Source organism: Podarcis liolepis, assembly GCF_965112155.1.
Source record: "Podarcis liolepis genome assembly, chromosome: 14".
Classification (NCBI taxonomy): domain Eukaryota; kingdom Metazoa; phylum Chordata; class Lepidosauria; order Squamata; family Lacertidae; genus Podarcis; species Podarcis liolepis.
Window position 1 is genome coordinate 21,938,511 of NC_139569.1, and position 27,732 is coordinate 21,966,242.

The window sequence follows — 27,732 nt, forward strand, 5'->3', positions numbered from 1 at the left end:
GTGGTAGTCTCGTAATCTGGGGAACCGGGTTCGCGTCTCCACTCCTCCACCTGCAGCTGCTGGGTGACCTTGGGCCAGTCACACTTCTGTGAAGTCTCTCAGCCCCACTCACCTCACAGAGTGTTTGTTGTGGGGGGAGAAGGGAAAGGAGAATGTTAGCCGCTTTGAGACTCCTTAAAGGGAGTGAAAGGCGGGATATCAAATCCAAACTCCTCTTCTTCTTGGCAGGCACAGCCAATCCATGCCCCTCAACCAACCAAACCATAAACCAATGCCTAACCGCAACCTTACAAGTTGTGACGATTTGCTACGCAGTAGGCAAAAACCAAATGGCCCCAGCCAATCAGCCAGATGGACAAAATTCCTACCGGGCCCCTGCCCCAAGAGCAGACAACCCCATGACAGGCATGTTCAAAGCGAACAACCCTAATTCTAGGGAGGGGGAATGGGCAATCCGATGCATGGGCGAAAAGAAGAAGCCCTAGCCTCATGCAAGGAGTTTTAGCATTTCTGGCTGTCAATCAACAAATGGCAACATTAACTTCTTCCCAACAACAAGGGAAGCCCCAATCGCATCAGTGGCCAATGATCAATTAGCCCACCCCCAACTTTGGAGTGTCCTAGCAGCCCCCACCGCAACACGTGCTCTCCATGAAGGAGAACACGCTTAGTCAGAAGTCAGAAATGCCCCATTAGGTCCAACCCAACCCACGATGGCAGAAGCAATCCCACCCTCCTCCAGTAAGGAACTATCCAATACACTCAAGTATTTAATTCGTTGTGGTGAATCATTTCATTTCTTTAAATTTCCTACCCCTCCCCAATGCTACATGCTGTTTGGGTAAAAGGAAACAGCATATGGTCTGTCATCTGTTTGTCTACCTGCAGGTTGGAGCAGTACTAGCATTGCTTTTCTCAACTTGGGTCCCCAGGTGTTCTTGAACTATAACTCCCACAATCCCTAACCACCGATCATGCTGGTTAGCATGTCCAAAAAGCAGCACCTTGGGTAGAGCTGGGAAGCAGAAAGTTGGCTCAGACCTGACCTCAGTAGTGCTCCCAAGGGCACTTTTTTTGCTTTCCCCAGTATAAGTAGGGTTGCCGTATTTCAAAAAGTAAAAAAAAGGGGGGGGCACAGCTTTTGGAGCTATTTCTGCTGCTTTTTCCATCACCTTGTCATACATCAGGATTTCCCTCACATTTTGCCAATTGCAAAATGCCCCTCTGCAAAATGCCTATTTTTACACCCAAAACCAGGAAATCGAGAAATTTCCTGACGTATGGCAAGCCTAAGTATGTGAGCAAATCAGCAAAATTCTGTGTTTGGGGATATTGTTCAGGTGAATGCTAGACCCATCCTCCAGCCTTTACATAAGGGTGTGTATGTCCCATAGGTGTGTGTGTGTGTGTGTGTGTGTGTGTGTGTGTGTGTACATGCACATGGGGATGTCTCATTATGCACAGAGGACATTAGCACCCCTCCTTGCTAAAGGAGTCTTCTCAAATATTAAAGTATTCCCTTCACGCTGCCATCAATGGGCATTTAGCTAGTAAATAAATTGTAGCAATTGTCTTTGTTAGTCTAAAAACAAATCTACTCAGCATATAGTTGTATTGTTCCATTAAAAAAAAAAACAACCTGAGCTTCAGTTCACACATAGTTGTGCACAGACATGATGCTTTATGTCTTTAGCTTGCTTTAGCTATGGAGGTCTGGGCCCAATCAAAGGCTCATGTATGTATATATGTATGTATGTCCCTTGGGTGGAATATATAAATGTAAGAAAATAAAGTAAACCCTACATGGAGAAGGGTCTGGGATGGTCTGTGTGAAGGAGCCTGAAGATGGAGTCCAGTGGAAGGTCTGGGGGATTGGACAAGAGATTACAAAAAAGGCAATACAATATCCATCTTCAAATACCTAGATGGCTGTCACATAGATGATGGAGCAGATCTGGTTTGTTGTTGTTGGTCTGGAGGCTAGGGATTGAACAATGGGTGTAAATTCCAAGAAACTGGCTTCTGTCTAACCTTTGGGAAGAGCATCTGTTCAACTGTGAAACAGCCTGCCTCTGAAGGAGCCGGTCTCCTCTTTATTAGAGGCTTTTGAGCGAATTCTGGATGACCAGCTGCACTATATGTTTAATGCAGTATCATACCATTTTAAACAGTTATGCCTTCTCCAAAGAATCCTGGGAACTGAGAGTTCCTTGGGGAGAGGAATTGACTGCAGTGGCGTAGCGTGGGTTGTCAGCACCCGGGGCAAGGCAAGTAATTTGCGCCCTCCTAACCCGTGGATTTGCGCCCCCTAACCCGTGGATTTGCGCCCCCTAACCCTAACCCCCAGATGTTGCGCCCGGTGCGGCCGGCCCCCCCTGCACCCCCACGCTACGCCACTGATTGACTGGTAAACCACTCTCAGAACTGTAGCTCTGTGAGAAGAACGGGGGGCCTCTGCTTCAGTAGTATGTCGTCAGATCATAAGAAAAGTCCTGCCAGATCCGAACTTATGTCCATCTTGTTCCCACACAAGAGATAGATGGATGCAGCTATTTCTGGTCTTTGTTACTTTTGTATTTTTTTACCCATTCTGTTCTGTTTCTGCATTAATATGAGGTGTTTTTGTTTGCTTCTTAAAGCATCCAAGTATTTAAATTCATATATTAATATGGCTTTAACAGCATGTGGATGTCTTCTCAGAAATACAATTTGTGTTGCTGTTGCTGCTGCTGTTACAATTTATTAGCCACCCTTCACCCTAAGGTCCCAGGGCTGGTTACAATTGAAACACAATAGTACTATTTAAATGCAATAAGATACAGTATTAAAAACAGATTAAAACTGCTTAAAATAATAGAAAAAGTTAGTCCTAAAATTATTATTAATATTATTGCTTTATTAAATGGGCACTGTACACTAAAGATATTTTTTTAAAAAAATTCAAAACTCAAAAATAGCAAATACATTTGAAACAAGACAAAACCCCTGTAAAGATCCAGTTCTCCAGCTGGGAAAGCTTTTCTAGAACATTGATTCTAGAAAGTGCAGATAGTAGGCCAATATTATTGGCCTACCCTTTCGCGCCAGACAGTTTGGGACATGAAGGAAGACTGGAGCAATATCTTGTTTTGTCATACATCTGTCTTCAGCTCTAGATAACAGTGTTGCTGTAACTTTAATCAAATTTACTATGTACCCACCTTAGTCAAACAGAGCCCATCCTGAACAGATAAATCAGAGACCTTGGTCACTTGATAGAAATGGCTTTGGGTTAATGACAAATATCATAATATGCCCATAGTATAATCATCGATTTTTTTCTCTCAAGCTTCTGTTGAATTAACTGTCCAGTTTCTAATTGCCTTCAAAGAGTAGGCCACAAAGAGTTCACATATTTTGAACATTAAAATCAATACTTTCAATCTCTCTAGAAGGTAATTTTCTTAATTTACTGGACTTTCCTCTAACATTTATTTTGTCTCTTAATTTAAAAAATGGCAGGTTATTGATTTTGGCACGCAGCCTCATGAAGTTCCCTGGTGAATTTTTATAGTCAAGCCTGGGGTATTTGGCCCTTCTAATGGGAATCTATAGTTACCATTAGAATGGTATTAATTTGGCAGTGCAAATGATAATGTCTGCCCTGCCAATAAAAGATGTAGAGTTTCTTCTGGTGTTCTTCTAATTACTGGTATGGATGCATGCCTTAGATCAGGAGTGGCAAAGCTTCCCCTTTCCCCCCCTTTTTGGTTTGAAGGATGCATTTGCTCTTGGGCACAAGCCAGTGGTAGGCAGTGCCAGAGGTGGGCAGAGCAGTAGATGTTAACTGTTACCTTTGCACAGTAGACTACACTGTAAAATAATCTTACAGATTTGGTGCAGAGTGGTGTTGAAATAGTTGAGATGGCTTGTTTGATTGATGCCAGGTTGACTGATGACTGTCAACCACAGAGTGCAACATGACAGTAAACATCAAGGTAAAGGAAGTTGTGTTTTAGATCCCAACATTGTCATGTTTAAACAATGTTGCATGGAAAATCCAAAATGCTTCATAGTCAGAGTGAGAAGTCCCCCCCCCCCCTACTAAATGATGAAAAATTTGGCCACTTTGGAAATAAATATGATATATCTTCAAAGAAACTGTTGATTTAAAATATCTTGAATCTTGATAAATAAGTTTTTTAAGGGTAGAGAAAGAAAGAAAGGAGAAGGTTATACAAAGCTGTCAGTCTGGCACTGATGAATGGCGAAATCACCCATTTCTCAATTGGCGGTGAAGACACACACCACAAGCCTTTACCGTGTTGTACATCATAACTGCCAACTCATTTCTTTGATTAAATATTCCATCAGTGCAGGCTATAAGGCGGCAAACCTTAACAAGATTCATACAACGCACCTCTTGAATACGCATAACTCACTTCCTTGGAAGGGGAGCACCTTGCTTGTGGAAGAAAATTAGAATGGAGCTCAATTACTCCGTAAGACAAGATCAAGAGACAAAAGTGGGAAGTGCAGAGACCCCCCCCCAAAAAAAAATGCAATGCAAATTTAATATATAGTTATGTCTTGACAACTCCAAGCTGACAATTAAAGTCAAAAGTGGAGCCACTCAATGTAAATCAACTCCAAAACCTTGAGCATCGTAATAAATGGCAAGGGCTACTTCTGTCTTCCTCCACCGCCCACAATTATTTGGTAAAAGCAGACTTCTTATTCTCACAGGTTAGGTTGCTGTAAAAGTTCAAAAACTAAGAAATGTTTAATGACATTTCTAAATCCACTCACCTGGGAGTGAGCTCCATTGATTCTAATGGAATTTACATATGAGAAGGCATGTAATTGGGTTGCACAATGAACCACTGGAATTCTTTCAGCATGACAAGGCATCTTTCTTAAACTCAAGTTGGCTGCTGGAGCTTCTCATATTGAAGTATTGGTATGCTGAACAGAAGCTTCGTGGTGGGTGAGGCAGAGCCTCTGTACTCGCTTCCTGATATGTGGGTCGCTGTTGCTTACCAGGAGGTATTTGGGTATGGTGGTGGGGAGTTCAATGAGATGCAAATGCACTGAAGTGAGCACCAGATTGGCTCTACCATTGCAATCACAATGCACAGATTCCCCCACTTCCTTGCCCCTTCCCCTCTCCTCCCTGGTAACGCCCACTTGCCAGAAAGCTAGCACAATGGCTCTGCCCCTTACAGCCAGCTGCTTCTGCAGCTGATAGAGGTGCAATTGGTCTCTCAAAGTTCTGCACCCTAATTGTTTCGGGAAGCTTTTAATGTTTGATGTATTATAGTATTTTAATATTCTTTTGGAAGCCGCCCAGAGTGGCTGGGGAAGCCCAGCCAGATGGGCGGGGTATAAATAATAAATTATTATTATTATTATTATTATTATTATTATTATTATTATTATTATTAATCATAATTGGGGACAAGAACATTATTTCTCTCTCTTTGGGGGAGGAACTACTTCATCATTTTTTTATTGTGGGTGAGAGGCATTTCCCAACAATTCATCAGGTGCTGGACTGAAGATTCAAATTCAACAACATTCTCCCACACACCCTTACTCTGTAGTTGTGTTACCCTGACTGTAATGCTAGCTCTTGACTACCATTTTCTAATGTTCCTTTTACACTGCTGCTCTATGGCAGGGGTCAGCAAACTTTTTCAGCAGGGGGCTGGTCCACTGTCCCTCAGACCTTGTGGGGGGCTGGACTATATTTTGAAAAAGAAAAAAGAACGAATTCCTATGCCCCACAAATAACCCAGAGATGCATTTTAAATAAAAGCACACATTCTACTCATGTAAAAACAAGCTGATTCCTGGACCGTCTGTGGGTTGGATTTAGAAGGCGATTTGGCTGGATCCAGCCCCTGGGCCTTAGTTTGCCAACCCATGTTCTATGGAACTGGGGCTTTTAGACTGATATGCCAGCATGTTGCCCTAAATTTCATTTATGTCAGTGGGACATGGTGTAACTCACCCTTTACACGCATACCTGCTTCTGTCCCTCCATGAAAATGACAGTAAAGAATTGTATGCTGGTATACTGTCCCAGATTTTGTCCGCTTTCTCCCACAATTTTCATGGTTAAGGAGACTGCAAACAGATTTCTTTCCTGCAACCAAAAACATAGAAATGAGTGCTAAAGTTGTGATATGTTTCATTAGTTTTCCGGAAGTGGCTTCTAAATTGTGCGAAAGCTGTATTCTAATGCAGAAATTAACAATTAGTAAATTGTTGGGGAAATGCAGTAAACTGAATGCCACTTTTATTGCTGTTACTAGTAGAAATGGATGTATAGATTGTCATTTGGAACTCGTCCAATCCAATGCATTTATTTCGTAAGTGGTGTACCCCCATTTGTTTCATTAATTACGAAATTAATGTACATGCCTAGTGCCGATAGAAAGCCAGATGGGTGATTCAATGCAAATTTCTTGAACCAAGGGAAGCTGTAGATCTGGGGACTTCACAGTAAGGTTCTGGGTTTGTTGCAAAATACCCTATACAGATTGGGATCAGGTGACTTCGTTGATCATTGAGTTCCGCAATGCACTCTGTGTGGTGCTGTCCATGACGTAGGTTCAGAAGCTGCAACTGGTGCAAAATGCAACTGTCTTGACTGTTCAATGGGAGAGGATACAGTGGAACCTCTGGTTACGTACCGCCCCCTTTACGAACGCTTCGGGTAATGAGCTCCACTAACCCGGAAGTAGATGCCCCTTGTTGCGAACTTTGTCCCAGGATGCAAGTGGAAGTTGCGCGCTGGCAGCAGCAGGAGGCAGCATTAGCGAAAGCATGCCTCATGTTAAGAATGGTTTCGGGTTAAGAGCGGACCTCTGGAATGAATTAAGTTTGTAACCGGAGGTACCATTGTACTGCCCAAACGTTACCCCACTGTTGGCAGAATTGCACTGCCCGCCACATAGCTACTGGGCTAATTTCAAGATGCTGGATTTAGTGAATAAAGTCTTTGGAATTTTCTCCCATTAAAAGTGGAGCATTCAATGTGGGGATTCCTTAGGGTTCAATTTATCCCCCATGTTGTCTAACATTTACATGAAACCACCGAGTGGGGTCATCTGAAATTTTGGAGTAAGTTGTCAGCAATATGCTGTTGGCACACAGCTCTACTTTTCCTCTACATCTGCAGGTGAGGCAGTAGAAGTGCTGGACCAGTATCTTGCCTTGGTAATAGACTAAATGAGAGCCAGCAAAGTGAAGCTCAGTCCAGATAAGACTGAGGCACTATCAGTGGATGGTTCCCTAGACCGGATGGATGGGAGGTTGCCTGCTCTTAATGAGGTTACCATCCCTCTGAAGGAGGGGTTACATAGCTTGGGGATACTCCTGGATCCTTTGCTGTCACTTGAAGCTCAGGTGGCCTCAGTGGCTTCAGCTGGTGGTCCAGCTGCACTTCTATAAAGATAGGGATACCATAACTTCTGTTATTTATGCTCCGGTAACCTATAGGTTAGATTACTGCAACACATTATACATAGGCCTGTCTCTGAAGACAGTTCAGAAAACGTATTTATATCCTTCCTCTCCCCCAAGCTGCAATCCCAGGTGACTTATAACATAATAAAAACATTATTATAAAATACATTTAGAAGCAGCAATTACAATACAGTTAGCCCCAGCAGCAACCCAGTGACCAGCATCCCCTGTTCCTTAGATTTCAAAGGGTGCCTGAATAGGAAGGTCTTGACCTGCCAGCAGAAGGATAGCAAAGAGGGAGCCAATCTTAGTGCTATTGGGAACAAATTGCACAATATGACAGCAGCCACAGAAAAGGCTCTCTCTTGTGTCACCACCAACCATGCTTCTAATATTTATGGGACCAAGAAAAGGTGCTCACCTGGGGAATTTCTCACCCAAGCAGGCTAATATAGTGAAATGTGATATTTCTGGTAGTCGGGGCCCAAGCCATATAGGGCTTTGAGTTGTGCCTGGAAATAGACTGGTAACCAGTGAAGTTGTTTTAACAATGGAGTAATACGTTCCCTGTAACTGACCCCAGTCAGCAGTCTGGTCTACAGGTTTCCACTTAAACTTTGCCCTATCCAAGTCACTAGATCCTTGGTAGCATCACCTCCATGATTGTTTCCTCCCTTCCCCCTGAGGGCTGCTCTCAAGTCTGAACAGTAATTGCACAGTTGTTGGTAATATGATTAATACATGTAGAGCATTGTTGTACAGTTGCTCAGTGCCCTGTATTCCCTCAGCAGATTAGTACCTTAACACCAATTATTTGAGAGATCCACTGGGAGGGACAAGCTTAGCTAAAGGACTTTGATACTTGAAATATCTTTGGGAATGTGGCTAATGCTTTGCAAGGCTATGCACTGGATCAGGTTCGTGATTTGCAGCAGTTCAAGAACTGAGGAACACGATATGCCATGTTGCATGATGCAGCTCTGTCAGGGAATGGTGAATTTTAATGCTCCCCCATGAAAATCCAACAAGGAATTCCTCATGACATACATGCGGGAGACTGCACCTTAATAGCAGGCCAAAGCCCCATCTAGTCCAAAGTTCTGTTCTCACGGTGGGCAACCCACATACTTAATGGCAATCCTATGTATAGGTGGATCATCCACTCGTGATCCCCAGTGCCTAGCGTTCAGGGCAAGCTCCCAAAGATATTGAAGGTTTTATATATAGCCATCAAGACACGTAGCCACCACCACAGTCATTTAGGTATCCTGGTCTCAAGCTTCCTAAGGCTTTGTGCACCAGGACCAGCATCTTGAACTTTGACTGATAGCTAACTGGCAGCAGCAGTGGCATAGCATGACGGCAGTATCCTTTCCCAATGAACAGTCAAGATGCTGAATTTTGCAGTACCTGCGGTTTCTGGGCCAACTTCAGGGGCAGCCCCACTTTGCCATACTCCTGTTTTACTGAAACAGCTGTTAAAAGGCACTCCTTGCCACTGAGGTTACCTAGAGAGAGTGACACAGGAGCACAAGAGGAGCACCCTGCTGTCTTGGAACCTGCTCCTTCCAAGGAAGTACGACCCTGAAGAAGGTGATGTAGACATTATTTCCCCTACAAAACACACAGGCTAACGGTATGATAAATAGTGTTCGATTAACCCTGACCTAGATCTAAATGTATAACCAATTAACTAATTTTAATTTCTCAAAATAATAACAGCTGTTGGCATTTTTCTTTGAATAATCCTTGTTTAGCTTCCATAATAGTGTACATTTTAATGAAAAACTCATTAGAATGTAACATAGAGCATAATTAATTCCGGGTGATTCTTTCTATGTAAATAGCTGCTGCAGATGCCGGATTCCATTTTCTGCTGGCTTTATTAATTTTTCATACACCAATATTTCAGCTGTAATGGGTTGTAACAGCTCCTCAGAAGTTTTAGGAATGCATTAACTATCATCAGAGTTGTTAATCTAGCTGGTTTTTTTTTACCATTTGTATGATAATACTTCAACACTACGTTATTAGTGTTTTGTTTTGTTTTTTAAAAAAAATGGCAACAGCTTTATTTTTTTAAAAAGGTTTTGAAACATCTATATATAATTAACATAAGTAATATTAAACAATATCGGGTTAATTTGTATGTATTTAGAAAGCAACTTAATCCATTTTGCTAACAGCATCCTGGAATAAATTTGCTAAGGGTGGGATGGGTTGGAAACGAAGAAACAGACTTTTTTACTGTAAGAAAAAAGAAGCTACAAGAGAAGAAACAAACTAAACAACAAATGAGAGAAATAACTATGCTTGAAATATAATAATATTCTGTAAACCGTAATAGATTGTGTTCTGGTATTGCGATCTGGTATTCTTCATTTCAAACATCACCTCATCTGAAAACCTCCTAGGTTTAGGTAGACCACTTTTCGGAAAGAAGGGACAGAACCTCAGACCCAGTGGCTGAATGTGGCCCTCCAAGACTCCTCTTCTGGCCCTCAGGACACTTCCCAAATCACATCCCTCATCATTCCTGGATTGCATCCTGCTTGGGTGTTTTCGCCAGAGTTGTCTTTACATTTTGATAATGCTTCCTTGCTTCAGGCAGACAATTCACCCTGTGTTCTGTATGGCCACCATGCACCCAACTATCTCTGTTCCTGATGATCCCCCTGCCTCCAGAGAAGTATTATCGGCACAAGAACATAGCTTTACATCAGCCTTCTAAGAGACTGTTTACCTCTTCCTCAGATGGCCCCTCTCCGTCCCCAAGACCTTCATTCTCCCTGAGAGCAGGGGACGTCATGTGAGTGGGACACACTTATACCATCCCTGAAGGCCTCAAACCTCCAGCATCTCTGCTTCCCTTAGCTTTTTCAGGTCTGCTACTTTGGCCTCAAAGGGAACATTGCAAGGGAGCCAGGAGCTCATTGCACATTGGGCAAAACCATGACTTCTATCCAAAAGGGAGATAGTTTATATATGTATATGACATTGCAAAACACAGGAAAGTCCCACACAGCCCTTCTGGCTTCCTGTCTGCATAATTGTTTTTGTAGTTTACATTTGAACTCCGATCATGCTTCTTGCTTTCCTAGATGGAGGGTAGAGAAGGATGTATGAGTAAATTAGTATTTGTTGCCCCCTACACTTTTGCCCCTAGACCCGCCTACCACTGGCACATTGCCCTCAGAAGGAAAATGTTTCACATCCCTGCCTTAAGGCCTAGCTGCCATTCTTTCAGCCTCAGTTGCCCATCTGTATCACAGGGGTAAAATCCCATCTATTTGGCAGGACTGTCATGAGAATCACTGAGCGAATGTGCATGAAGTGCTTGGAACAGTGGAAACGGGATATACAAATGCAAAAGTACCATTAAAAAAAATGTCCCTTGATTAATTGGATGTCCAAGATCACCTAGTGAGCAATTAGTTACATCTTGTCACCCTGGCGTCTTTACCATTAAGGTAGTTAATGAGGATATTTTTCTCATTAACCATTTCAGTGGCAAATGTGTGGATGAAATGGGGATTCTGATCAACATCTTTGCACATTCAATGAGGGAGGAGGTATGGGATTGTTGTGGCATGCTTAGCCCTAACCTACACACATTCATTGGAACATTTAAAGAGCCACTGCATAGGCAGCTATAAATACAGAGAGTTCCCTCTGTGTGATTGGGAAACCATTGTAAAATAGGATTCCAGAGAACTTAGAGCCTAACAGCATGTTACCTAGAAGCATCACTTGCAATCACATCATGTTTACCTTTCTTTTTAACACTGGCAAAAAAAAAAAAAAAATCCCTCTGAGAGTTTCCCCCCTGACCATTACCCAATAATAATAATAATAATAATAATAATAATAATAATAATAATAATTTATACCCTGCCCATCTGGCTGGGTTTCCCCAGCCACTCTGGGCAGCTTCCAACAAAACGCTAAAATTAATAAGAGAAGAAAGCACATTTGAAAATTATCTAAGGGGAGAGAGCAAATCAGTGACATTTGCATGGGTTGGATATAAGGGTTTTGCTGTGCTTATCTTACTTTCAATATGGCCATGAGGTGTTTGTGAGTCTTCTTTCTTACATTCTAACAAATCACTTTGCACTTTGCAGCCTTCCTTAGTGCCCACATTTCAGTTAAAATTCAGGAGAAGACATCATGAGATGACTCCTCTCATGGGACTTTTTTCAGATCTGGAAGTGTGGGCAGTCAAGGAGGCTGCAGAGTGCCGAAGGAATGTTTGATGGAAAGAAAAGTGTACACACTGTCCTTGGCCATCTCATAATGATAAAGTATGCTCAAAATCTGCACCCCTTGAAATTCTAAAGAAATTTCCAAGTGCCTTGAGAATGAGGCAGAAAATAAGAAGGCTCATTTGCAGAGGAAAAGGCCCTTTGAGAAACTGGAGGACATGATTTTAACACAGCACTATTTCCCCCCTTAATGTCTATTAATTATAACGGGTATACTCTGAGTATGAGTAATAATTGATACATCCCACAGTTTTTTCTCTCTTTATTAGCCACAATGGCTGTGTTCCACCGTCACTATTGGAGGCAGTATGCCTCTGAGTGGCAATTGTTGGAAATCACAAGTAAGGAGGATGCTATTGTGCTCAGATTCTGCTTGCAGCCTTCCCATTGAGGCCACTATGGAAGAAGATGCTGGACCACATAGGCCTTTGGCCTAAACCAGCATCCAAACTCTTATTTCGTTCTTGTGTAGTCAAAGGAGGTGTGGGGAAAGGGTTAACCTTAAGAGCTGTGTAAAAATATGAGTATAGTTGAATAAATTGGGGGTGAGTGTAGCAGCATGATTGGTGTATGGGCGCAAATACATTTTTAGCTATCCTGTAAGGTGTAGAGAATCATAGGATTAATAACACAGAGCAAACTGGGGTGAAAAGGAAGATGGTATCTTGGGTAGAGTGAACATTTTATGCAGTGATAAGAAAAGGGTCTAAAATCCCCCCATTTGTCTAATACTTAAAGGTATACAAGTCCTTTGTGTTCAGTTATCTTAACACTGGAGGCAACTGAACTACATGTTAAAGTCCACAAAATGTATTGCTCATCCTTTCTAAATGAGAGCTCACAGAAGCAAACAACCCCTTCCCTTCAAAATACTTTCCACTCTGAAAAATAAGCCACCATACTTGGTCATTGGATGGAATGAACATTAGTCTGGACCACTGCAACCTTTTTTTTGGGGGGGGGAGAATTGATAGGACAGGTTCAACATCAGCCTAGATGTGGAAAGAGTTTGAGAAAGAGAGAGAGAGAGCAAGTGGCCACTTTTACTACTCAGGGCGGTGCACCTGTCCTGGCCTCCCAATGTGAAATTAATATATATTTTGCATTGGGATGGTTGGAGTGTCAAATTGTCAGTATGTAATGCAGGCTGCAGCCCCAGTCAGTGCTAAGTGAAAGCCATTTATTCGTTTACTTGTTGCACTGGTGGGACACAGTTGCACAAGGGAAATGGTGGATTATACAGCCAGAAACAGCTATTTCGCAAAAGGTTGTTGTGCAGTGGGTTACACAACAAGAATCAGCTGTTGTGCATCAAGCCTCCGCTAGCATAACCTTTGTTACGCAACCTTTAAACGTCATCCATTAGCGCAAGGGCTCTTGTGCCAGTAAACAGAGAATGCTGGATATGGTCACATGTCTACTCAGAAGTAAGTCCCATTCACTTCAGTGTGGCTTACTCCCAGGTAAGTGGGGGGTAGGATTGAAGCTTTAGTGTACCTGGAAAGGTTTTGGTGGTGGTGGTGGTTCTTTTCAGCGAAAGGCAATGCATTTTTCATAGCCTCATCATGTTGGTTTTTTTTCTTTCTTTCAACTTAACTAATTTAGCTTGAGTGTTCCCAAACTCAGACCGTGCTCTCTTTTCTTCCTCTTTCTTTCTCTCTCTCTCTTTCTCTCTCTCTCTCTCTTTCATAGGCAGGGTGCTGCTGTGCCAGGCAAACCAAGAGGGATCTCCCATGTACAGTGCCCCCAGTTCACTAGTATACACGTCCACAAGTAAGCCAGTCATTGCAGCTCTTTTCTTTTTTGCTTTGCCTGTGAAATGTCAATTTCAGCCCCTTAATATCTCACAAAGTTGAAATGTGATATACAGAGAGAAGTGATGCAAATGTTTGGCTGCTGATCTGTTTGTCATGGGATAAGCTTAAGAAATTAACTTTTGTTGTTGTTGCTGCTGTTTTCAACCATCCGAAAGTGGTTTTACTTTTATTTAATTGGCTAGTTAATTTATGTACTGCTTCATATTTCAGCAGGAATCTCTAAGCAGTTTACAAGTGCCAACAAAAAGGAAGCAATGTAAGAAACAGAATGCAAAGTCCACATTCAAAACCATATTAGTAGTAGTAGTAGTATATACCGCTTAAAGCCATAATAGGCTTCTAATTACACCAGTTACACAAAATACTATTACTACTGCTACTGTTGTACTAATAATCATAATTCCACATTTAAACTAACAAAACTACTCAAACAATTAACAATTGATTAATCAAATAATTTGAGTTAATTTAATGTACATTGCTCTAATCAAAATGAAGTCCGCTCCAAGATCACGAGAGGGGGGCAATAATTTCTCCAACATCTTCAGAGTAGGGGTGGTGGTGGTTGGGGGCTACCACTTCCCTCAGTTTTTTGAGGATGCTATCACCCCATTTCTCTTTTGGGGGGTGAAAAAAACTTTCAAGCAAGGGTCTTGTATTTCTCACTGCAATATATGGCTCTCTCCAATGCCCCCCATGTTTCTGGAATGATGTAATGTAGCGTCATTCCCAGGCCACTCCAGAAAGCGCAGCCAGCTGCATTCCACTAGGAACAAGATGCTTTGTGGCAATTGCCAGATCTGGGGTTTTGGTGCAATGTGATCAGTACAGTGATGACACCCCCCCCCCTTTCATCTAATTTAGATGATGATGCTAAACTAGTGTCTGAGATTGGTAATGGACTGTATCAATAACATCATTCCTGACAAGAAAGAGGTGCTTTTGGTGTGTGGCTTGTCTGACTCTGGGAATGGTGTGTTGATGGTTCTGAGTAGGGCTGCACTGCCCCCCCCCCCAGCTAGGATCAGGACAGTCATGAACTATTGTGGCTACCCTTCAAGACATTTTAAAAAAACACACACCATAAGTATGAGCCACAGTAGCCAAGCTAATAACCTGGACTTCTATCTAACATTGCTGGGTGGCTGTAAAGAATTTGCTTTTCTCTGAATTTCAGTTCTCCGAAGAAATCGAGTGCGCAGAAATGTTTGTTCGGGGAAGTGCCCATAAAAATGCATATATTAATTTTAAAAAATGGCTTTATTGTAGGGAAATGTCCTTGCGAAATGGGTGTATTAGGGGAAATGCTCTCTAAAATTCTATCGGATTTTCAAGAGGACTATTTTTGTACACAAAATTCACAAACTGGTGAAGAAATGCAGCATATTGGATTTAAGCAGTGGTGGCTTGTGAACAAGAGAACTAATGGGGTGGAGAGCAGGGAGCCCAAAAGTAGGGGGCACCAGAACCAGTGACAAACAGGGCCATCCTCTTCCTTTCTAAGTTATACGAAGGGCAACACTGAGACTGAAGAAGAGTAAACTGACAGACAGGGTCACACTCCCCTGCACTGGTCATAAGGAAGAAGGCAGCCAGCTGGGGCTGGCTAAGAACAGACTGTGATTGGTGGGGCAATACCCCATTTGCCGTAATAGACCAGCCTTCACTAAATTTAAAGTTGGAAAATTGAGAAACTAATAAAAACTGAAATTGACAGAGTCATACATCTGTCCCCTAGTTGATAGAGTAAAGGCTTCCACACAAGAATATGTTACTCAGGCCTATTACTGTTGTTTCTTGCGGCACAATTCAATATTCTAAAAAGTGGGGAAGGGTAGATGGAGAAGATGCAAAATCTTATAAATCCTATCTCACGGTGCTCCAGTTCTTTCCATAATTGTCTGAGAAAACTTCCATCAGTTTCTGTAATTAAACTAATGGTCTAAATGAATTTCCAGATCACTAGCTATTCATTCCGATATGTCATTACACTGAGCTCAATTAATAGAAAGTCAGTTTACAGCCCATTGTGTCCAAAAATGCTATTCCATTTCAGCTGTTTTAATTAGCAATATTCACTCTGCTCTACTGCCAATGCCAGCCCTTCCATTCAGTCCACACAAACTCATTTGATGTGTCCCATCGTCGGACGTTGGCGCTGTTTGCTGTTTGGCATTAAAATAAACAGAGTGAGACATCTGATAATTAAAGCTCTAATGTCTTTCTCACTCTTAAAGTTCATGGGCCCTGATCCAGTAATTTTAGTTCAGGTACAGAAGCTCCAGAGGGCAGATAGCCCTATCCAGAAACCCGCATGTGTTTCACAGGCCTAGCTCACCTGTTCTTTTCAAAGGAGAGAGTTAGGAGCGTGTGCATTAATCTGTTCCTTCTGAGTGTTCAGTTAATTGCTTGATTGCTTGATTGCTTGATTGATTGATTGATTGATTGATTGATTGACCGACTGACTGATTGGGAAGCCTGTACAGTGAAGCACACCTAGGACTCTGGGGTGAAGAGACAGACTGATGTTTATGTTGATAAACAGATACCGCTACTGCAGGAAGGTAAACTATGTTTCCATGCGCTCTGGCTTTTGTCATGGTCCTCCATGCACCAGATTTAGTCATGCTGGCCACATGACCCAGAAAGGTGTCTGTGGACAAACACTGGCTCTCTTGGCCTGAAAAGCAAGATAAGCGCCACACCCCACTTTGACTGGACTTGGCCATCTGGGGGTCCTTTACCTCACCTTGAAATTATTTCCAAAGTACATCCTAAGTGAAACTGGATGTAAATTTTGAGGACCTTGCCAGGTTAAAAATCTCTATGGGTTGCAAGGCACTTTAAACTATGGGCTCATCCACACTTCTGCCTAGAAAGCATGGGTTTGGGTGGTTTTCCACTTGTCTCATGCTTTCTAGGCACAGGTCCAAGCAGTTTTGCCTCCCACCACCTTCCCCCTAGAAAAGCTGCTTTTTAGCTCCAAAGCAGAAGAAACGGCAAGCTGTTTGGGTTGAGCAGCAAGTGTGGTGTTTACCATTGTGCAGTAGACAATCACACATCACTCTCTATTCTCAACTGAGACCAGCAAGAGCTGAAGGAATTCCTGCTGGGCAAAATCCCTCACAGAGGGTGCAAGAAGGGTCTGGGTCCTGGTGAGAACTCCAAGGGCCAGATAGTAAGAACTGGAGGCAGATTTGCACGCTCCCTGTCACTACAGTCATACCTTAGAAGCTGAACAGAATCCGTTCCGGAAGTCCATTCGACTTCCAAAACATTTGGAAACCAAAGCGGGTTTCTGATTGGCTGCAGGAAGCCACGGAATCCCCACCAGACGTTCAGCTTCCCCCCAAAAAACATTCAAAAACCAGAAACTCACTTCCAGTTTTTGATTGTTTGGGAGCCGAAGCGTTCGGCAACTAAGCCGTTCGAGATCCAAGGTATGACTGTACATTACAGTCATACCTTGGGATAAGTATTTTTGGGTTGAGTGCTGTGGTGACCCAGAAGTAACGGACCACGTTACTTCCGGGTTTCGCTGCTCGCTCATGTGCAGATGGTCAAAATGACGTGACGCGTATGTGCAGAAGCGGCGTATTGCGACCTGTGCACGTGCAGACGCAGGTTGCATTCGCTTCTGGATGCCAACAGGGCTCTGGAACAGATCCCGTTCACATCCAGAGGTACCACTGTAGAGGGATACAAGCAGAATAGAAAAGCAGTTTCATAAAGCCAGGAAAAGCGCTTAGGGGTTGCCAGACATCCCTCAGTAGCATATACTGAGCATTTCTTCAGAAGCTGCTTTTTCTCTCTCCCCCACCTCTCCCCTGACTTGCACTGTTCTGTTCCTTTTGGAAAATGTAACCCAGCTAACGCCCGACAGTCTTCTGGTATTCCTCCAAACAGCAGGCTTGTCTTGATATTTCTTTCACAAAAATACATATGACAGATAAGTAGCCACTGTGGGATACTTCTGCCTTGTGCCAGAGAGATATTAAAACAATAAACCATGTTGCTCTGGGATTTTAGACTGAAAGCAACAAGGCAAAGATGAGATAGTTGTGAAAGGTGGGGAGGCAGTCGCTTCACAAGAGTCCCCAGGAGCCTGTGATACCACTGACAGGGAAAGGTTTCGAATGTGACGTCTTCTTAAGTAGATTGTGAAAGAGGCTCTGACTACCTTAAATCCTGCTCTTCCATATTGGGGGGGGGGGAGAACTGCACCCAGTTATTCATCTAGTTGATAGGCCTCTAAATCTAAAGTAATAAATCAGTTTATTAAATCAAAAAATATTCTGCCTGTGTGTGCGCGCGCATTTTAGTTTTCCTGCACTGTGCATTTATCACAGTGATTTATTAAAATTTCTTTCTTAGCCGCTACTAATTTACACAGCAACTTTGAGCACAATTCAGCTTATAGGTAAAGGTGGGAGGGGAAATTCGTTTCATTTTAATGAGAACTTAACAGATTTGCATTTCCTTAAGAAATCCACAAAACACAGCTATCTTTTGGAACCTGGCCTTCCCTGATTGCGGTTCTTCAACCAAAGAATGTGTGCAAAAATGTGCATATTGGTGGAAACTGTGTACAAAAAATAGATTCTGTTAGGGAAGACTGCTTGTAGAACAAAATGCACATACTAGGTATACATTTGTGCAGTCTTTTTTCTGGGGGTACACAGGGGTACGCATACCCCTAAACATTTTGTGAATCTAAGTTTGGCTTCACTGAGGGGCAGTATTTCAAAATGAGTAGGAAAATGAGAGTACCCCCAAAACATTTTTAAAGAAAAAAAAGCACTGCATTTTTGTATACAAAAAATGTACATCTTTATATCCCATATTTTTTGCCAAGGAGCTTGAGGTGGCATATGTGGTTTTCCCCAGCCCTGTGAAGTTGGTTAGGCTGAGATGCAGTGACTGGTCCAACATGGCCCAGTGAGTTTCACATGGCCAAGTAAAGATTTCACTCCTGGTCTCCACCATTGGCTCTCCCAGTGAGAAATGCATGTGGATTTTCATGCTGACTTAAAAAAAAAAATCAAATGTATGCAGAAATGTGGTGAATTGAATTTAAGTTTGGAAGAATGAAAGTCTGTGAGAACCTGAAAATGACAGATTTGCCTATCACTGTTTGTAAGCTGGTTTTCACTTCAGGTGGACCCATACAATCATCTTTGGCTTTCAGGAGAGGTGACACATGTGATAACTGGTGCTAGTCATGTTGTCGATGTGCTCACAGGGTGGGGGGAGAAGTTGCCACAGTTACACAAAACCATGGCGGCAGGATGTACAATGAGGCAGCTCACAGTTAAACTACCCCCACTGATTTAATTGGGATGATTAATCATGTGCTGAAATCTGTTCTTACTACAGCCAGTGCTGATTTCTTGTGATTTTGTAGATTTTCTATTTAACAATTATACATTGTGTTTTTACGTGTTGGGAGCCACCTTTTGAGGACCCGGCCCTAAATTTATGTTTTATTTTTTCATGGGCACTGTTCAAAGAAGAAAGACAGTTCTGTCCTGCAGACCTAGAACAAGACACACAAAGGGGAAGGGGGAAAGGATCATTGATTTCAAACGACATCCAGGAGCTGCTGTCATAGCCATTTCAGAAGTGACCTAGCCATGATTCCAGAACTCCTCTGACCTGCAGAAGATCACCTTATGCACCCCAGGATCTTCACTGTCTTGAATACACTTTGTGTTCACTGGGTGTAGGATAAGAATTTATAAGCTGGACAGTCTCTTAATTCATAGCACAGCTATGAATTAAACTACTGAAAACAATACAATATATAGCATAGGAGAGTTTGGAGACTTGTGGGTTAAAGGTAAAGGTAAAGGGACCCCTGACCATTAGGTCCAGTCGTGGCAGACTCTAGGGTTGCAGCGCTTATCTCGCTTTACTGGCCGAGGGAGCCGGTGTACAGCTTCCGGGTCATGTGGCCAGCATGACTAAGCCGCTTCTGGTGAACCAGAACAGTGCACGGAAACACCATTTACCTTCCTGATGGAGCAGTACCTATTTATCTACGGTACTTGCACTTTGACGTGCCTTTGAACTGCTAGGTTGGCAGGAGCAGGGACCAAGCAACGGGAGCTCACCCCGTCACGGGGATTCAAACCGACGACCTTCTGATAGGAAGCCCTAGGCTCTGTGGTTTAACCCACAAATAGCCAACTAAATTCTGCTCAGAATAGGCCCATTGTGGTTAATTTAGCATGACTAATTTAGGCCCATTAATTTCAGTAAATTTACTCTGAGTAGAACTTAGTTGGATACCACCCATTTGTCTATTAAAAGGTAACTATGTGAACATGGTTAATATCTAATGCCAAATAATTCAGTGTACAAACACCAAGCATGGTTCCCCATTCGGGGGCAGGGAATCTGTGACCCGTCAGATGTTGTCGGATTGCAACTCCCATCATCCAAGATTATTGGCCATGCTAGCTGCCCTCAACTTTTTAAATGAAAGCTTAGTGAATGATGAAAAATACTTCCCATGGAAGAGGACCTTTTCCTCAAAGTAATAGGAGCCAAAATACTTTCCAGATTGTATGTATCATATGATTGTTGGCAAATGCCTTTGACAAACCTGAGTGCTAAATTGTCTACATTTCATTCATCACATACTTTCAAAGATTCTGTTTCCGGTGGTTGTCATTCAAGATCGCAAGTGCGTCTGAGATTTTTCAACTGAATTTGACAGCATTCCTTAGAGACATAAAAAGTGCCATTAACTTTGTGGAAGACACCTTAATACATGGTGGTACAACAAAGGAAGGCCATAATAAATGGATGGTCATAAGTCTTCAATTGGATCCATGAATTCAGACTCAACAAACTACAGGAAATGTATTTTTTTTACCAAGGCAGAGTTGTTATTGTACAGCATAAAAAGTCATGCCAAGAAAAAGTAAATGCCACCAAAGAGCTAAAAATACCTCTAGCATTACAGAGCTGAGACACTTTTGGGGGGAATGGTGAATGATCAAGATCAATATTTGAAAATCATCTCAACAGAGCACAACCACTGCATTTATCATTGAAATCTACCATGTTCTGGCATTGTGTGTGCATGCACACATGAAAATCAGTAAGCTTCCTTTTCAGAGGAAAAGGGATATTCGGTCCTACAATTTTGTGATGCCAACAATGGTTAAGTGCTGATGAAAGCAACTATGGATTGGAACTAGGTGGAGCACTTCTACAACTGTCAAGTGGAACCCACTTGCTACAGGACTCTTATCAAGGACAGGTTCTAGAACAAATAATCATATGCTCTGTCTGTAAGCACTTCAAAAAGGATGCTGTGATTACTAAAACCCAGCATGGGTTTCTGAAAAGCAAGACATGCCAGACCCTGATATAGTCCAGAGCCCTGCCACACTGTGCCTTGCTGGTTGTGAAATGGAATATCCTACCTCAGTGTGTCTATTGGACTTGACTCTGCTCTGGACATCATGATGTTTCACCAGTAAGTGCAACTCCCTCAACCAAGCCTCCCCTAAGTTTCTCAAGCCAAGCTAGGACAGGAAATATTTGTTCTGTGCACACTTCTCTAAAAGCATAAAAAAACCACACACTAATTTCATCCAATCTACTTGTGGAGGTCCAGAGATTCCAGAAGTCTTTCTTTGCATCTGATATGGATGGCCTAAATCTCATCAACGGACCAGAGATAACTAGAAAGCACTTTGTTGACCACGGACAGATGAATGAATTGGAAGAGTCAACGATGAAAGGTTATATTGCTGGTTCATAGTCTAGGAGGAAATAATCAAAGGCCATTAGTGAGTCAAGCAGATAATATGGTACTCTGGAATTGGAAATGGCACAAAGAACAAAATATTAGCCATTGACAAATCTAGAAGAGATTATTAGCACAACAGAAGAATCCTTTAATCACTGAAGCCTTATGGGGCGGGGGCAGGGAAGTAGCATCTGGCCTGTGTCAACTGTTGTGGGTTGTTTGGTTGTTGTGGGTTACTGTTCATGATATATTGATATACTTCCCTTACCCAACATTACCTGCTACAGTGTTGTTGCACAACTGGGGGGCAAAGCTTTCTTAGTTTTGGCATTCCAGGTGAACTTGCTGCCGACAGTGAGTCCCAGTTTATAGCATTCCAGTCATTCCAGACTTCTTTCAACTTTTACCATATTATTGCAACCCCACACTAATATCCAGCAAATTTTAGTCTTCCCAAAATAATATCTGAAGATGGAATGGCTCATATATTGCTCTTTTAAGCTACAGATAAACATTACTGATAGACCAGCAGAACTGCTACTGCGAAGACAAATCAGAATCCCCATTTGAACAGCAGAGGAGAGTTTCATTCCAAAGTGAGCTGACCTGGGAATGGTGGCCTCTACAAATGACTAAACTAATAGAAGTTATGAACACTTCAATAACTGGTGCAATTCTGTGATAGAACTATCCCACTTAGAGTCAGGGGACAGAGTTTATATTGGAAATGATGGGGAGGGGAAAACCACATGGCAAACTCCAGCACCTGTGAAAGACGAGGAAGAGAAATGAAACACCCTGGTCATATTCTGTTGAGTCTGAACGTGGCATCTACTTTCCATCTATCACTGAGAATGTACAATCACAAAATTCACAAGCTGTATCTGAAATGCCAACTTCTTCTTCTGAACAGTCTTGTAAGCCTGACACCAATGATACTCCTCAAAATTGCCATTTGCTCCAGTCAAGTTATTTGGAAGCCTTTGGGATTTAGAGAAGAGTGACTGATTATCTGAACTACCAAAGGTCTCAATAGTGCCAATTTATTTACTGGTGGCTTCTTTGAACAAAAAAGAAGGGAGAGCTATATGAATAGTTTAGTGGACTTAGCTGTATCTAGGTAGGGTTGGGAATTTTCTCTAGCCATTCTGTTTTTGATGGTGAGTTCTTGTTATCAATGTAAGATGGCATCATTTTGCATTCTTCCCTGTATTTGCCGCCTGCAGCACTATTTCCTTTACATTGCAGTTCGTCTTCTACCCACAACTACATTATTTGTTTCTCTGTTTTCTGTGGCAATATTATGTAATTTATATAATGCCTTAGGTAATCCACCCATTGCCTTATCTGCCAAAAGTTGTGACTGCTTGCTATGAGGGAGGCAAAACCTCCAAACGGGGCCAATTTCTTCCCGGTTCTGAATATGGCAACCATTAATGAACCATAGGACGGTCAATTACTGAGTGCAAGGAAGAAAAAGATTAGCATACAAAATAATCACAGCGTAAAGGGCAGGAGGGTGGGTTGTTCTTCAGCCAACTGTGGTCCCTAACTTGGGTGCAGCCGGCCTTTAGAGTGGGGCTCTCTGGCCATCTGATTGGCCAATTTGCAGTCGAGGGCATGGCAGACTATCCTGCCATTCTTTGCAGCGTCCGAGGGAATTCCCCAACTGTCAGCTACACAATGGGGAGGCCTTTTGCTCTGTGGAGCTGAGGGCCTGCCATGACAGGCTACAACTGCTGCCCATCCGGAGGCTGGGTAATGGCCAGTTCCAGAGCTTTGATCATCTTAGTTGCCATCCTCTGCACACATTCCAGCTTGTCAATATCCTTCACAGATTGTGGCACCCAGAACTGAACTCAGTACTCCACGTGTGGTCTGAGCGAGACAGAATAGAGCAATACTATTACTTCCTTGGATCTGGACACTATACTTGTTGACGTAGCATAGAATAGCATTCGCGTTTCTTGCTGCTGCATCACACTGTTGACTCATGTTAAGTTTGTGGTCTACTAAGACCCCTGGATCCTTTTCACATGTATTAGTGGCAAGTCAGTTGTCCCCTACAGTGGCATAGCTTTTTTGGGGGGGGGGCTTTGCCCCAGGTGCACAATCAGGGGGGGCACAAACCAAGCACCCCCCAGAGATCCCTGTTGCATGCCCTCCATGCCCACCTCTGCCCAGCATGCAAACACCCACCCAAGGGTGGCTAGGGAGCAGAGAGTGCAGAGCACCCTCTGTGCCCTGTTTCTGCCTGATACATGAGTGCCTGCCCGGCAACGGCGGAGGCAGGGGCTGGACAGGCTTGCTCCACACCCGCCTGTGGCATGCATGTGCTCACCCATCCCGGGCACCGGCAAACAGCGTTATGCCCTGGTCCCCTAGCTTTGTATCTGTGCAGATGGTTTTTCCCGTCTAAGTGTAGAACCTGGCATATGTTTCTATAGCAAAATTAAAATTAATTCATAGCATTTCTTTATGACTTGAAGAAAAATATAATTTGTTCATACTTGGGGAATAATGTGGAGGCGGGAGGGGGTAAGACACTCTTACACACTGTAAGATAGCTTTAGGCTGAGCCAATGAGGGAGAACATATTTGGACATTGAGTTCTGTACAGCAAACACTTTCCCATTTTTTATACCTATCTCCAGATGTTTAACTGTGTGAAAAGTGAATGAAATGCAACATTTGCAAGCAGAAATATTGGTGATGCCGTCTCTTTGGATAAATGTTATCTATAATTTGAAAAGGGAGGTTGGTTAGATTGAAAATAGTTCTGGGCCTTAAGAGACAAGTTATTCAGAAGATGAACCGAAACTTGCATAATGGGGCAGAAGGGTGGTGTGCAGTTTTAGAAATTCTTCTTCTTCTTCTTCTTTTTCTCTCTCTCTGTCCCCCTCCCCCCTCATAAACACACATACATATTAAAGCTGCATGCACCCTGTACATTTAAAACACTCCCCAGGAATTTTGGGAACTATAGTTCATTAGGGTGCTGGTAATTATAGCTCTGTGAGAGGTAAACAGCAGCTCCCAGTATTATTTTTGGCGTGAATGTGCTGTAAATGTGCTCTAGATGTATAATGTCTAATGCTAACTTATTAATATTTGCAGTTCATCTAATTTCTAAATTCCAATTACGTGCTTTATATAGCGCCATACTATATTCTGTCATTCCTATTCTATAACACGTGCCCATGTGCTGAGGAAAATGTGTAAATCCCAGAGGGTTCAATCTATTAACAGCTAACTGATAAATGCAAGTGTTCAAGATCCATTGTGCTCTCTATCTGAATGTAGCATTTTGGGAGAATGTCAAGATTTTGACCAGGGATGCCTAAACATAAAAAGTATTTAGCAGGTTCCAGAAACAGTATAGTAAAGGCACCTGCTTGATACCAATGGGTGCTGCCACACTGAAGGGTCAGTTCCATACCAGCCCCTACACTGATGTTCAGCCCTACCAACAACCCAGGGACTCTGCAAGCGCAGTTACCATCCCACAATTAGGGTTTCTAATCTATTACCACCATGCCTCAAGTCCTATGGCACATAAATGCAAATCAAGCAATGTGTTCTTCTTACACAGCTGTATTAACAACTAAAAACACACACACTTAAAGTCCCTTGCAGAAGAGAGACATGTTCTTTTTAATTTAAATAGATTTGTTCTGCCTTTGAACAAAGAAGCAATGAGCTATCTCACACAGTTTCTAACCTCCTCCTTTTGTCATCTGCTGTTTCTTTTTCTTTTTTTCTTCTTTTTTTAATTTGCTAGAGATTTCACACTTGACTACCTAGCATTCATGCCGAGCCAGAATGGGATGATGTTCTCTTAGCTTGTCTGTATCCAGATGGGCCCGACTGTATTTTGCTCAGCATTTTGCAATTCTGTGATATTATTACGGCCACTCTGAAAATTAACTAAGAGCAGAAAATTATAGTTCTGTGGCCCAAGCTTAAGCATTCTGATAAGCTTGTAGCTGAGTCTGGGGGTGGGGGAGCCAAGAGAGATGGGGCATAAACAGCTAGTCATGCTGCCCCACGGACCCCAGTAACGATTTGCAAAATTCTCTTTGTGAATTCTGAGCAGAACCCATACTGTTGAGTTCTTTTTGTCCTTCTTTCCTGGTAAAAAAAAGCTCAGTGATCAATCGTGATGTGAGAAGGCATCATTTTCTGTTCTGCCTTGTATTTGTCACATGCAGCACAGATTCTGTTCTGCTGCAGTTCATCTTCCATCAAAAGCTACTTTCTTTAGGGTTTTATTTATTATTACATTTATATCATTCATTTTGTCCTAGAAGCTTAAGATGCCGTACATAGTTATGATCCCATTTGCAGCACTACCCTCTCTGTGCAGTGGCTATAGCTAAGGTGTAATGAACGAACTTATGCAGACAACGATCTGGCTTAGAAACAGCCAGAACTTTTTTGATTCCGGATATAGGTGGATTTTGGCTTAGGCATTGGGTGTATATATATATCGTAGCCTCCTGCCAGAGGGTTGCAACTTTTGACAAGGTCGTGCCCAGGATTATGGCCAAAAAGCAAAGGATGCAACGCCGCTTCATAGATGTACAGTGGACACTCGGGTTGCAAACATGATCCGTGAGGGATGCACGTTCACAAACCGCAGCATTCGCAACCCGCAGCAGCGTGTCTGCACACGCGCTGGTTGCGATTTGGCGCTTCTGCGCACGCGCAACCTCCGAAACCCAGAAGTAACCTGTTCCGGTACTTCCGGGTTTCGGCAGTCCATAACCTGAAAAAATGCAACCTGAAGCATCTGTAACCCAAGGTATGACTTTACTATATAAAGGCTAAGGAGCCTCAGTCTCAGAGTATGAATATGCCCCCCAGGCCTCTCTGATTGGCCCTCAGGACTCTTCCCAGACCACGCACCACACTGATCCTGTTTCACACCCTGTTTTCCTTTTTTGTCTGGCTGTAATGTATCTTTGAGTTCTGATAATGTCTTGGATGGAGGATATAAAGCAAGGTGTGAATATGTGTAGAAACTAGCCTACTGTAAAGAAGGTGAACAATACATCCATTGCTCTGTTGACTTTTGTATCTGGCCCTGCCCAGCCCTGCCACTGGGGAATCAGAAGGCTGCCCACAAGGGAATGCCACATTTGGGTGAAAAAATGTCCCCTGCCTTTGCATAAATGATTTTTTTTTTTAATCTAGTCTACTCAGTGTCTGAATTAAGAAGGTCCCTGGTGATCTGTGGACTATTTCACACATTCCATTTTAGCTTGAAGCAAACCTTATCCACGAAAACGCTCCCAGCCCCAGAACACTGGGGCTAATAATGCCTTTAACTTTCAACTTTGCCTTTCCATAATTCATGCTACCATTCAATTGGTTTTGTGCATTATTTTTTTTGTAACCATCTTCCCTTTAAAAAAAGAAAGAGAAAAAGTTAATTAATCAGGGCTGTGTCAATTTCCTTGTGCCCTGTCAATTTGGGGCAAGGTAATTAATCACTAATCATCACCCCGTCAGCAGCAAGCAAAGGGACAATTCGCAAGCCATTTATCATCCCTTTGAAAAATAAATGGCAGACGCCACCACACAGCAAATACATCTTGTCTTTCATAATATTTTATCGACACTTTTGCATGTTGTAATAGACTTCAGCAACAAGCAGCTGTAGTTCAATGCAATATGAATATTAAAGGAACAAATGGGAACAGATTTATAGGCTATTGCTTTTCTGTTATGTCAGTTCGGAGATTACACCAAGCAAATGAACAGTGAAAAATTACTCTTCCGTGTGGGGAATGGTGATTAAACTTGTACATTAATTAGAGATTTTGTGTGTTTGTGTGTGTGCGTGAGTGCGTGTGTTTTTCTTTTCAATGAATTTCAAATGAGAATGGCCTGTAAGAAAGTGTTTGTCCAAAATTCGTTAAACAACCCTGTTTAATATCGATGTTGAGTTTAGAACAATGGCAAATTAATGACTGTTTCAGTAATCCTGAAAAACATGGAAAAGGGAAATAGAAGAAAGCATGCTTCTACTCAATTAAGACAGCAGGAAATCCACACACATATACAGGATCCGCGAAAGATTGGGATTTGTTCCTGCATGCAAGTACTTCATTTAATTTGTCTGCAATTGATCAGCGATCACTGTTTTGTGTGTGAATTTCCATCACTTAATGAGGGAAGCAATATGCTGCATTTGTGCATAGTCCATTAAAGGAAGTGTAGAACACGAACACACACACACCAAGCAAAAAATAATTTGAAGGGCCTATATTTTGCTGAATGCTGCCCATATGTTTGCCAAATTCAGTGGAAACCACTTCCCTACCCTAGGGTTGCCACCTGTCCCTAGACAAATGTGATCATCCTTTTGCGGGGAGGGGAGAAAAGTGTCCCTGTCCTGTTTGGACCTCAAACGGGATGCCTTTTTTCA

The 27,732-nt window shown here is 42.5% G+C and overlaps 1 protein-coding gene across 37 annotated transcripts in view; it reads left to right on the forward strand.

Annotated features, from left to right (window-relative positions):
* RBFOX1 (RNA binding fox-1 homolog 1) overlaps window positions 1–27,732 on the forward strand; it is a 1,450,244-nt gene that overhangs the window by 1,351,635 nt on the left and 70,877 nt on the right. For 31 of the 37 annotated variants that reach the window (XM_083473685.1, XM_083473688.1, XM_083473683.1 and 28 more), the window contains one exon: window positions 13,410–13,490. The exons of the other annotated variants lie outside the window; for them this stretch is intronic. In XM_083473685.1, coding sequence (XP_083329811.1) covers window positions 13,410–13,490 — 81 coding nt within the window. The remainder of the gene's footprint in view (window positions 1–13,409; window positions 13,491–27,732) is intronic. 37 annotated transcript variants of the gene reach the window in all.